The sequence below is a fragment of the Macaca thibetana genome, chromosome 4 (assembly GCF_024542745.1).
Source record: "Macaca thibetana thibetana isolate TM-01 chromosome 4, ASM2454274v1, whole genome shotgun sequence".
Classification (NCBI taxonomy): Eukaryota; Metazoa; Chordata; class Mammalia; order Primates; family Cercopithecidae; genus Macaca; species Macaca thibetana.
In genome coordinates, this window is record NC_065581.1 from 68,027,104 (window position 1) to 68,039,882 (window position 12,779).

General features: G+C 40.5%; 2 protein-coding genes across 2 annotated transcripts in view; both read left to right on the forward strand.

The window, feature by feature from the left end:
- SDHAF4 (succinate dehydrogenase complex assembly factor 4) overlaps window positions 1-12,779 on the forward strand; it is a 170,897-nt gene that overhangs the window by 144,189 nt on the left and 13,929 nt on the right. The window contains exon 3 of the mRNA XM_050789727.1: window positions 8,825-8,977. Within this exon, the coding sequence (XP_050645684.1) occupies window positions 8,825-8,977 (153 nt within the window). The remainder of the gene's footprint in view (window positions 1-8,824; window positions 8,978-12,779) is intronic.
- Window positions 1-12,779, forward strand: part of SMAP1 (small ArfGAP 1) — a 428,466-nt gene that overhangs the window by 141,668 nt on the left and 274,019 nt on the right. The window lies entirely within an intron of this gene.

The window sequence follows — 12,779 nt, forward strand, 5'->3', positions numbered from 1 at the left end:
GCACTTTGGAAGGCCAAGGCGGGCGGATCATGAGGTCAGGAGATCGAGACCATCCTGGCTAACACGGTGAAACCCTGTCTCTACTAAAAATACACACACACAAAAAAGTAGCCGGGCATGGTGGTGGGCGCCTGTAGTCCCAGCTGTTCGGGAGACTGAGGCAGGAGAATGGTGTGAACCCGGGAGGCGGAGGTTGTAGTGAGCCGACATCGGGCCAATGCACTCCAACCTGGGCAACAGAGCGAGACTCCGTCTCAAAAAAAAAAAAAAAAAAAAAAAAAAAAAGTTATTCTAGCCTCATACAATGTATTGAGGATTCTACTTACCCGTTTCCCTTCTTTGTTAGATTTTGTTTAAGATTGGAATTATCTGTTCCTTGAGGGTTTGTTGCACCTCACCTGCAAAACTGTCTGGACCTGCTCTTCTCTTCGAGGGAAGACTAAATTACTTGTTTAACTTCTACAATGGTTATTGCTGTATTTATCAGGTTTCCTCTCTTAAGTTGGCTTTGGTAAGTTAACTTTTTCTGGAAAGGTTTTCATTTTGTATTGTTTCAATGTATAGGCATAAAGTTTCTGGTATTTTTTCAAAATTTTCTGCTCTCCATATAATTATGTGCTCTCTTTTTCTCATATTATTTATTTTGCCTTCTCTTGTTTTTTTATAGTAACCTTACCAAAGGCTTTACAACACTTTTAGTCTTTTTTGGTCTTTTTTGTTTTTGTTTTTGAGACAGAGTCTTGCTCTGTCGCCCAGGCTGGAGCGCAGTGGTGTGATCTTGCTTAACCACAACCTCCACCTCCCGGGTTCTAGCAGTTCTCCTGCCTCAGCCTCCTAGCTGGGATTACAGGTGCGCACCACGTCTGGCTAATTTTTGTGTTTTTAGTAGAGACGAGGTTTCGCCTTGCTGGCCAAGCTGGAACACTTTCAGTCTTTTCAGAGCACCAACCTTTGTTTATTGTTGATCTTCTTTGTTATAAGTTATGCAAAGGATATTTCTTGTACAACGTGGTGACTATGGTTAATATCAATGTATACTTGAAAATTGATGAGAGTAGATTTTAAATTTTCTCATCACAAATAATTGATAGGTATGTGAGTTAAAGCATATGTTAGCTTGATGTAGCTATTTCACAATATATACATATTTTTAAACATGCTGTGCACCATACATGTATGTAATATTTATCAATTAAAAAATGAAGAATATATTGAAAATTATTTTTACATTGTAAATTGTTATCTTTTATTCATTTTTTTCTTATTATCTTATTTTTCCATTTTCTGTGGTTTTTGTTTTGTTTTGTTTTGAGACAGATTCTTGCTCTGTCGCCCAGGCTGGAGTGCAGTGGCGAGATCTCCGCTCACTGCAAGCTCCGCCTCCCGGGTTCACACCATTCTTCTGCCTCAGCCTCCTGAGTAGCTGGGACTACAGGTGCCCGCCACCATGCCCGGCTAATTTTTTGTGTTTTTAGTAGAGTCGGGGTTTCACCGTGTTAGCCAGGATGGTCTCGATCTCCTGACCTCGTGATCCGCCCACCTCGGCCTTCCAAAGTGCTGGGATTGCAGGCATGAGCCACCACGCCCGGCTGATTTTTTTTTTTTTTTTTAACATGCAAATAGTGCGTCTCACATAAACAGCATATGGCTGGTTTCTGGTTTGTTTGTATTGGGTTTTTTGTTGTTTTGCACTGATAGTCTCTTTACCCTTATTATAATTACTGATATAATTACATTCCTCTGTTCAGACTCTTGGGTCTGTATGTGTGTGCACCTGCATGCACAGGTATGTTGGGTGGGATTTGATTTTGATAAACCTATAAAGCATATGCTACTAATCTTTTGTATAGTCTATATATAAAAGCATTTTCTCTCTATTCTTATGTCCCACTTTACTTCTGGGAACACTTTTTACTTTTTTCTGAGACAGAGCCTTGACCTGTCACCCAGGATAGAGAGCAGTGGAGCAGTCATAGCTCATTACACCCTTGATCTCCAGAACACAAGCCGTACTCCCACTTCAGCCTCCTGCCGAGTAGCTAAGACTATAGGCACCACTGTCATGCAGTCGTGCCCAGCTAATCTTTCATTATTTTTATTTATTTGTCTCTGTGCTTTTTTCTGTATAATTTCTTTGAAACTTTATTCCAGATCATAAATTCTCTTTCCAATTGTATTTATTCAGCTATTTGGCCTTTTTCTTTCTTTTTTTCTTTTTTTTTTGAGGTGGAATCTCACTCTGTCGCCCAAGCTGGAGTGCAGTGACGCATTCTTGGCTCACTGCAAACTCTGCCTCCTGGGTTCAAGTGATTCTCCTGCCTCAGCCTCCCGCGTAGCTGGGATTGCAGGCACCCGCCACCACACCCAACTAATTTTTGTATTTCAAGTACAGATACAGTTTCATCAGATTGGCCAGGCTGGTCTTGAACCTCTGACCTCAGGTAATCCACCTGCCTCTGCCTCCCAAATTGCTAGGATTACAGGTGTGAGCCACAATGCCCGGCCAGCTATTTGGTCTTTTTATTTAGTTTTAGATTTGTTTTTCTGAATTTCCATGTTTTTCTCTTCTTTCTTTCTTTTTTTTTTTTTTTTTTTTTTTTTTTTTTTTTTTTGGCCTAATCAGTTTTCTTTTTTCTCTTTCTTTTTCTTTTTCTTTTCTTTTTTCTTTTTTGATACAGAGTCTTGCTCTGTCGCCTGGGCTGGAGTGCAGTGGCGTGATCTCACTCACTGCAACCTCTGTCCCCTGGTTCAAGCAATTGTCTTGCCTCAGCCTCCCAAGTAGCTGGGATTACAGGTGCCAGCCACCAAGCCCAGGTAATTTTTTGTATTTTTAGTAGAGGTGGGGTTTCACCTTGTTGGATAGGCTGGTCTGGAACTCCTGACCTCAAGTAATCTGCCTGCGTCAGCCTCCCAAAGTGCTGGAATTACAGGTGTGAGCCACTGTGCCTGGCCTACAAAAACTTTTGCAAAGCCAAAAATAAGTAAGCAAAAAGAGACAATGAAAAATGATTAGGCTGGTGGGCACGGATTTGCAGATGCAAATCCTCTCAAGAAAAATAACTCTCCACATATGTCTCATGGAATTCTCACAGAGAGAATCCCAGAAAAACATTCAAGGAAACAAAGCCATCACAAACAAGTCAGTAGAATCAATGTATAATGGAACAGTGGGACAATAAAGATTTTGTATACAGGATTCAGAATATAAAATAATAAATTAAAAAATTTTGGCCAGGTGCGGTGGCTTATGCCTGTACTCCGAGCACATTGGGAGGCCAAGGTGGGTGGATCACCTGAGGTCAGGAGTTCGAGACCAGCCTGGCCTATATGGTGAAACCCTGTCTACTAAAAACACAAAAATTAGCTGGGTGTGGTGGCACACGCCTATAATCCCAGCTACTCAGGAGGCTGAGGTAGGAGAATCACTTGAACCCGGGAGGCGGAGGTTGCAGTGAGCTGAGGGCACACCACTGCACTCCGGCCTGGGTGGCAGAAAAAGATTCCATCTCAAAAAAAAAAAAAAAGATGCTTAGGGATTTTTGGAAGATGCAGCTAGTGTGTAGTTAAGCCTAAACACAGGTGTGGGTCAGCCAGTGGCTTCAAAATCTCAGAGGGGCTTCTTTTTTTCACATCTTCGCTCAGAACCAAGGTTAAAGTAGATACTTTTCCTTCCTTAACTGTCTTCTAGTTCCTTGCTATTTGGAATAGCAGCATAATCATCACCTGGAAGCTTGTTAAAATGCAAGAATCACAAATGCCACCTAGAACTACTCAGAATCTGCATTTTAACAAAATCCCCCAGGTGGTTTTTATCTATGTTTTAAATCTTTCAACTGGGTGTGGTGGCTCACACGCGTAATCCCAGCACTTTGCGAGGCAGGAGGATTGCTTGAGTTCGGGAGTTCAAGACCAGCCTGGGCAACATGGTGACATGCCCATCTCTACGAAAAATAAAATTAGCTGGGCATGGTGATGCGTCGCTGTAGTCCCAGCTACTGAGAAGGCTGAGGCAGGCTGAGGCTGAGCCCAGGAGATCAAGGCTACCATGAGCCATGATTGTGCCACTACACTCAAGACTGGGCAATACCATCCTGGCTAACACGGTGAAACCCCGTCTCTACTAAAAAATACAAAAAACTAGCCGGGCGAGGTGGCGGGCGCCTGTAGTCCCGGCTACTCGGGAGGCTGAGGCAGGAGAATGGCGTAAAAACCCGGGAGGCAGAGCTTGCAGTGAGCTGAGATCCGGCCACTGCACTCCAGCCTGGGCGACACAGCGAGACTCCGTCTCAAAAAAAAAAAAAAAAAAAAAGACTGGGCAATAGAGCAAGACCCTGTTTCAAAAAACAACAAAAATCTTCTGGTTCACTTTCTTTTCTCAGTCTGTGAGCCTCCCTGAGTCTTGGCCTCTAATACGCTTTCTGTTTGCTTGGGTTTAAGAGACTGTCATCTCCCTGCTGTCCTGAAAGCTCTATATCCCAAGCTCTAGGCAAGAAAGACACAAGAAAGCTGGGCACCATGGCTCACGCCTGTAATCCCAGTACTTTAGGAGACCAAAGCAGGCGGATCTCTTGAGGTCAGGAGTTTGATACCAGCCTGGCCAACATGGCGAAACCCCGTCTCCACTAAAAACACAAAAATTAGCTTGGTGTATTGGTGGGTGCCTGTAATCCCATCTACTTGGGAGGCTGAGGCACAAGAATCCCTTGAACCCTGGAAACAGAGGTTGCAATGAGCTGAGATAATGCCACTGGCCTCCAGCTGCCTGGGGCACAGAGTGAGACTCTGAAAAAAAAAAAAAAAAAAAAAAAAGACCAGCTTGGTCAACATGGTGAAACTCCGTCTCTACTGAAAATACAAAAACTTAGCTGGGTTTGGTGGCTAATTTTTTTTGTCTCTGTCTCAAAAAAGAAAGACACAAGAAGTGTAGCCGTTTCACTTTGTGTTTACCTCACTGGACTGTCTTTGCAGTTTATCATTATTTACTTTCATAAAGGTTCTATCTCTGATTTAGAGGGGGTTTGGTTTTGTTTTACCTTTTTAGGTATTTTATGACTGTAGAGTTTTGGCATTTCTGATTTGTCAAAGTACCAGAGAAAAGTTTTGGGTTGTGTGTTGTGTGTGTGTGTGTGTGTGTGTGTGTGTGTGTGAGAGAGAGAGAGAGAGAAAGAGAGTCATTCTTTTGCTTTTATTATTTCTTCTTTTAGAAGGTTTTCTTCTTGTCTGTTATGTCCATGTAAGCACAATTCTAACTAGGTTTGGATAAAGTCAAACCACCCCTTGAAGTAGAAGACATGGGCTTTGTGGTTGTTATTTCCTGATGTTGTTAAAAGAGCCTTTTGTTTTAAGTTTGTCAGCTATTTCCCATGTAGTCGAGGTAGTCAGAAGTCTGCTGATAGCCAAAATGCAATATTAACATGAATACAGTTACTATTGCTCAACACCTACTATTTAATAGGCAGAGTTAACAGGAGTGGTCCTTGGGCTTAACTCCTCATCTGACACGCCCTTGTTTCTTATGGTCTGCCTTTAAAGCTACATGTATATGCTTCATTACCAACACCCCTGGCAGACTTATGTGCACACGCTTGTGTCCAAAGCTGTAAAACCTGTAGGTACTAAGGAGCACTGTGTCCCATCTTATATTGTACTGTACAGAAATGAGGGGCATTATCTTCCCCTGTGTTGTGTCACACTGTTACCTGACTACAAAAATAGTTCTGCTTGTGTTTCCAATGGCCTCAGAGTTCCTTGAGAAAACTTGTCTTTCAACTTTTCCTTGTAAACCCTCTTTCTACAGATAAAGTCTTTCAGAAGTCTGCAAAGTCATATTAGGGACCAATTTCTCCAACTTACACTTTGCTACTCCTTGCTTTCCCCAAGATCCAGTTTTCTGTCCTTCACCAGAAACCCTTACGCAAATTAACTTATGCATCCCAGAGTTAAGCTCAAGTTATTGATGCACTTACTCAATGTGTACACATACACAGACATACACCTATTCATTTATCTTAACCACTTGTATGCATGTGTTTGTGTCTATTTCTTTAAACGAGGTTGGGTTATGTAGTGATGACTAGAATATGAGAAAAATATGTGTAATGAAAAAACATATGTAATGCTGTCAAGGGCTTACAGATATTCCATCGAAATAACAATAAATACTGTTTGTCACTATACTAAATGCATAAATTGTCCCGTTTATTCAGCAATCTCATGTGATAGGTACTGTGATTTTTCTATTCAGAGGAAAGGAAACAGAAAGGGTAACTTGACCAACATCCAACACCTAGTAAGTGGTTGCATTTGTTTCCTATTGCTGCTATAACATATTACTACAAATTTAGTGGCTTAACACATTTTACAGTTTTGGAGATCAGGAGTCTGGAAGGGGTTGCACTGAGCTGGAACCAGGCAGTTAGCAGGGCTATGTTCCTTCTAGAAGCTGCATCCATTTCCTTCTCTCTTTTAGCTTCTAGAGGCTGCCGACATTCCTTGGCTTGCCCCCTTCCTCCATCTTCAAAGCCTGCAGCATCGGGTCTGGTCTGTCTTCCAACCTCTCTTCCCTTTTAAAGGACCCTTGTGGTTACATTGACCCACCCTATAATCCTGGATAATCTCCCTATTTTAAGGTCATCTGATTAGCCACCTTAATTCTGTCTGCTACCAAAATTCTTCACCATGTAACCAAACCTGTTCACAGATTCTGGGTATTGGATTCTGATTATCTTTGAGGCCATTATTCTTGCCACAGGGGTGTAGCTGGAGCTTGTACCCAAATTTGTCTGCTTCTAAAGCAATTTCTTTAGGAAGCTGAAAACACCTAACACTGAGCTCACTTTTTTGCCTGTGGTTTTTCCCTTATGAATATTATCTCGGTGAGGGTTTGTATAACTTTCATAGCACTGAAAGTTCAACTCTCTTTAGAAACTAGAGAGAAAATGATCTCATTTACACATTGCAGACACCCAGTACATTTTAAAATCCGAAGTTTTATTTTAGATTCAGGGGATACATGTGCAGGTTTGTTACCTGGGTTTATGTGTGATGCTGAGATTTGGGATATGAATGATCCCATCACAGATAATGAGCATAGTACCCAAAAGTTAGTTTTTCAACCCTTGCATCCCCTTCTTCCCTCCCCCACAGTAGTACCCAGTTTCTATTGTTGCCTTATGTTCCTGAGTATCCAGTGTTTCACTCTGTAGAATTAGAAAATTATGTGTAAGAATATGCAATATTTGGTTTTCTGTTCCTGCATTAGTTCACTTAGGATAATGGCCTCCAGCTGCATCCATGTTGCAGCAAAGGACATGATTTCATTATTTTTATGGTTGCATAGTATTCCATGGTATATATGTACCACATTTTCTTTATCCAGTCCACCACTGAGGAGCACCTAGGTTGATTCTGTGTCTTTGCTATTGTGAATAGTGCTGCAGTGAACATGCAAGTGCATGTGTCTTTTTGGTGTGAAAAATGAGTAGTTTTATTTTGGGTATATCCCCAGTAACAGGATTGCTGGGTCAAGTGATAGTTCTGCCTTAAGTACTTTGAGAAATCTCCAAACTATTTTCCACAGTGGCTGAACTAAGATACATTCCCACTAGCTGTATATACGCATTCCCTCTTCTCTACAGCCTCACCAGCATCTGTTGTTTTTTAACTTTTTAATAATAACCATTCTGACTGATATGACATGGTCTCCCATGATTTCAATTTGCATTTATCTACTAATTCGTGATGTGGAGCATTTTTAAATATGTTTGTTGGCCGCTTGTATGTCTTCTTTTGAGAAGTGTCTCTTCATGTCTGTTGTCCGTTTTTTAGTGCGGTTGTTGTTTGCTTGTTGAGTTGTTTAAGCTCCTTATAGATTCCGGATATGTGACTTTTCTCAGATGTGTAGTTTGCAAATATTTTCTCTCATTCTGTAGGTTGTATGTTTACTCTGTTGATAGTTTCTTTTGCTCTACAAAAGCTTTTTAGTTTAATTAGGTCCCATTTGTCAATTTTTTGTTGTTGTTGTTGCAGTTGCTTTTGAGGACTTAGTCATAAATTATTTCCCAAGACCAATGTCCAGAATAGTGTTTCCTAGGTTTTCTTCTAGGATTCTTACAGTTTGAGGTCTTACATTTAAATCTTTAATCCATCTCGAGTTAATTTTTGTATGTGGTGACAAATAGGGGTTCAGTTTCATTGCTTTGCACATAGTTGCCAACTATCCCAGCACCATTTATCAAATAGGGACTTCTTTCCCCCATAAAACAATGTATTTTTAGAGACATGGTCTCACTATGTTACCCAGACTAGAATTGAGCTCCTGGGCTCAAGCAGTCCTCCCTCTTCAGCCTCCTGTGTAATTGAGACTACAGGTGCATGCCACCGTGCCCAACTTGATGTATTCTTAAAATTTTAGTTGACAGAAAAAGAGGACCTTGATTAGGATTTAAATGTAGCCACTTCTGACTTTTAGAGATTTGAATACTAAATATTGTCATTGAAAAGTTTGTACTAAGTTACTCTTAATATTTGAACTCCTGGTTTTTTGGCATTGCTTTAGATAGGAATTAATGTTTTAATATAAGTTTCTACAATATTGATAATGATTAACTAATTTATTTCATAGCCCTTCTTTTCAAACTGGTGGTCTTCCAGAAAGGGAAATGGCTGGACAGGAAGGAAGAATTTTCACTCTACATCCTTTGGTACTTTTTGAACTTTGAGAAATGTGAATGTATGAACTAAAAACAAATAAACAAAATTTTATAAATGTTTAAAGTGGAATAAATGAAAAGCTCCTAATTTTCTATTATCTCCACTCTTCTAGGATCACCCCTTTTGTGTCATTCTCTGAGGAAAACAAGTTCTTCTCAAGGAGGAAAGTCTGAACTTGTCAAACAGTCCCTTAAGAAGCCAAAGTTACCAGAAGGTCGTTTTGATGCACCAGAGGATTCCCATTTAGAGAAAGAACCACTGGAAAGTAAGCATAATAAAGCACCTCTCAGTTTTTGAAGTATCAAGGAAAGTGTTTTACTTATTGAGAAAATGAGTGAAAGAAAAGAAATATGTTATTGCTTAAATTCTGTAGTAATAAAGCATATTTCAACAATGAGTAAAATCACCATCCATCAACACATGTAGGTTTCTTAATAAAAAAGATTTTCAAGACTCTGACAGGTATTTGATTGTGTTTGTTTTATTATACCTCGTTATTCACATAACAAAATATATGTTGAGACCTTCTTTGATACAAATAAATGATGTTATTTGTATCAAAGAAGATTATGTTATTTGTATCAAAGAAGATCTTATGTGAATAATGAGGTATAATAAATATAACCACTTTATATATATAATGTATACATATTATATATATAAAGAACTCCAATAACTCAACAAAAAGTCAAAAATAGCAAAGCACTTGAGTCTCAACTTACATGTTTTGCTATATGAATAATGAGGTATGATAAATAACAAATATATAATATGTGTATATTACATGTATGTCTGTAGAACTCCAGTAATCTACAAAAAATAAAAATAAAAAATAGCAAAGTACTTGAGTAGACATTTCTCCAGAGAAGGTATAGAAATGTACAAATGGCCAACAAACACATGAAAAGATGCTCAACATCAGCATCATTATCATTAGGGAAATGCAAATCAAAACTATGAGATACTACTTCATACCCACCAGGATGGTTATAATAGAAAAAAATGGAAAATAACAAGTGTTGGGAAGGATGTGGAGAAATTGAAACCCTCACGCATTTCTGGTGGGAATGTAAAACGTTGCAGCCGCTGTGGAAAACAGTATGGCCATTCCTCAAAAAATCGAACATAGAACTACCGTTTGACCCAGCAATTCCGCTCTTAGGTGTGTACCTAAAGCAATTGAAAGCAGGGACTTGAACAGATATCTCTGTAACTTTGTTCATAGTATTATTAACAGTAGCCAAAAGGTGGAAACAACCCAGTGTTCATGAACAAATGACTGGTTAAACAAAAGGTAGCATATACATATGGTGGAAAACTCAGTCATAAAAAGCAATTACATTGTAATATATGCTACAACATGGATGGACCTTGAAAAAATTATGTTTAGTGAAATAAGCTGGACCCAGAAGAGCAAATATATGATTCCACTTATATAAGATACCTAGAATAGGCAAATTCATAGAGCCGGAAAGTAGAATAGAGGTGATCAGGGACTCCGGGGACTAAGAGGGAAGTCATTGTTTAGTGGGTACAGAGTTCATTGTGGGGATGATGAAAACATTTTAGTTATAGATAGTGGTGATGGTTGTACAACCCTGTGAATGTATTTTTGTTGTTGTTTTTGTTTTTGAGATAGAGTCTTGCTCTTTCACCTAGGCTGGAGTGCAGTGGCACAATCTCGACTCACTGCAACCTCCGCCTCCCAGGTTCATGTAATACTCCTGTCTCAGCCTCCCGAGTAGCTGGGATTACAGGCACGCCACTACAGTGGCTCATTGTTGTGTTTTTAGTAGAAATGGGATTTCACCATGTTGGCCAGGCTGGTCTTGAACTCCTGACCTCAAGTGACCAACCCATCTCAGCCTCCCAAAGTGCTGGGATTACAGGCATGAGCCACTGCGCCTGGCAGTGAATGTATTTAATACTACCAAATTGTACACTTACAAATGGTTAAATGAGAAATATTATGTTATATTTATTTTACCACAATAAAAAAATAGAAAGCAAAAACCAGCACATTTCAAAAGCTAATCATCTATTTGACACAATGGTAGGCATTCAACTAAGTCTTGTATCACTCAAGTTCATGTTGAACCTACCATCCCTTAGAAACTTCTGACAAACATCACCAAATACAGCAGGTGCTCTTCAATCCTTGTTTTATTTGAACAATCCACAACCTTTGACAGTGTTAACTATTGCTTCTGGAAATCTCCTGCCTTGATTTCCATTATGCTTTCCTTAGTTTTATTTTTTTGTGTTTGTATGTGTGTGTGTGTTGTTTTGTTTTGTTTTGTTTTGTTTTGTTGAGACAGGGTCTTGCTCTGTTGCCCAGGCTAAAGTGCAGTGGCATGAATACATGGCTCACTGCAGCCTTAACCTTCCTAGTTCAAACTATCCTCCTGTCTCAGTCTCCTGAGTAACTGAGACCACAGGCGCATACCACCATGCTCACCTAATTAAAAAAAATTTTTTTTGTAGAGATGAGGTCTTGCCATGTTACCCAGGCTGGCCTCAACTCCTGGGCTCAAGCAGTCCTTCTGCCTCGGCCTCCCAAAGTGCTGGGATTACAAGTGTGAGCCACCATTCCTGGTATGCTTTCTTTAGTTTCTCACCCTATTTCTTCATTAATCTCTTCCTGGGCTCCTTTTTGAGCTCTTCTGCCTCTCCCCAACACCTAGATGTGGGTATTTGCCAGGCCTCTGTTCTTAGCCCCCTAAGCATTCCTAGGAAGATTTCATATTTCCCTAAAATGATTTGAGTGATTGAGGCAGAGTCTCACTCTGTCACCCAGGCTGAAGTGCAGTGGCACTGTCACAGCTCACTGCACCCTCAACCTCCTGGGCTTCACTACTCAGCCTCTCCTGTAACTGGGGCTACCGGCATGAACCTGGCTAATTTTTCTATTTTTTTTTTTTTTTTAAGAGACAGTCTCACTACGTTGCCCAGGCTGGTCTTGAACTCCGGGGCTCAAACGATCTTCCCACCTCAGCCTCCCAAAGTGCTGAGATTACAGGCATGAGCCACCACGCCCGGCTTAAAATGATTTTAAGTATTACCTGTGTGTTGGTGATTCATACATTTTTACCTCCAATCACACCTCTTTCCTGAGCATCACTCTCCTGTCTCCATTTGCCTCCTGAATATCTTTCTTTGGATATTCCAGAAGTCTCAAAATTAGTATTTCTAAAACTAAAGTCATCCTGTACCCATTGTTCCAACTCACCTTCAGCCCTCCCACACACCGGGCCTCATATCCTCCTCTTCCTTCTGGATTCTAGTCCACCCCATCTACCAAGTCACCCAAGCCCGAAATCTGGGGATAATCTTTCACTCCTGCCTCTTCCTGTCTCCTGTGACTGATCACTAACAAAGACCTGTTGCTTCTACCCTTTTAACATCTCTCAAATTTATTCCCTCTTACTCTTCCTACCAGTAAGGCCCAAATTCAAGCTGTCTCTAGCTCCGCTGGTCTCCTAACAAGCCTCTCTGCTTCCTTCTTTCCTTCCTTCTAGTCTTGTCTCCCTGCCTCTAGTACGTACTTTATTCTAAGAAAACTATGAAGGTTGTCTCTTTGAAAAGAGTAGATTTCATTGTTAAAACCATAAAGGAAAATGTTTGTAGCTAGGCATCCTGCTTGATATAAAGATGAATAAGAAAGGAAGATGAGATAATGTAAATAACGATGAACAGGACATCATGTGGTAACTAGCATGAGAAATACACAAAAAGATCAGAGAAAAGTTGACAAAAAAGATAACTTTTGAGCTGGGGTCTAAGGAAAAATAATTTTTTGTCTTTTTGAGTTGGAGTCTCGCTCTGTCACCCAGGCTAGAGGACAGTGGTACGATCTCAGCTCACTGCAACCTCCGCCTCCCGGGTTCAAGCGATTCTCCTGCCTCAGCCTCCTAAGTAGCTGGGACTACAGGCTCCTGCCACCACGCCTGGCTAATTTGTGTATTTTTAGTAGAGAAGGGGTTTCACCATGTTGGTCAGGCTGGTCTTGAACTCCTGACCTCAGGTGATCCACCTGCCTTGGCCTCCCAAAGTGCTGGGGTTACAGG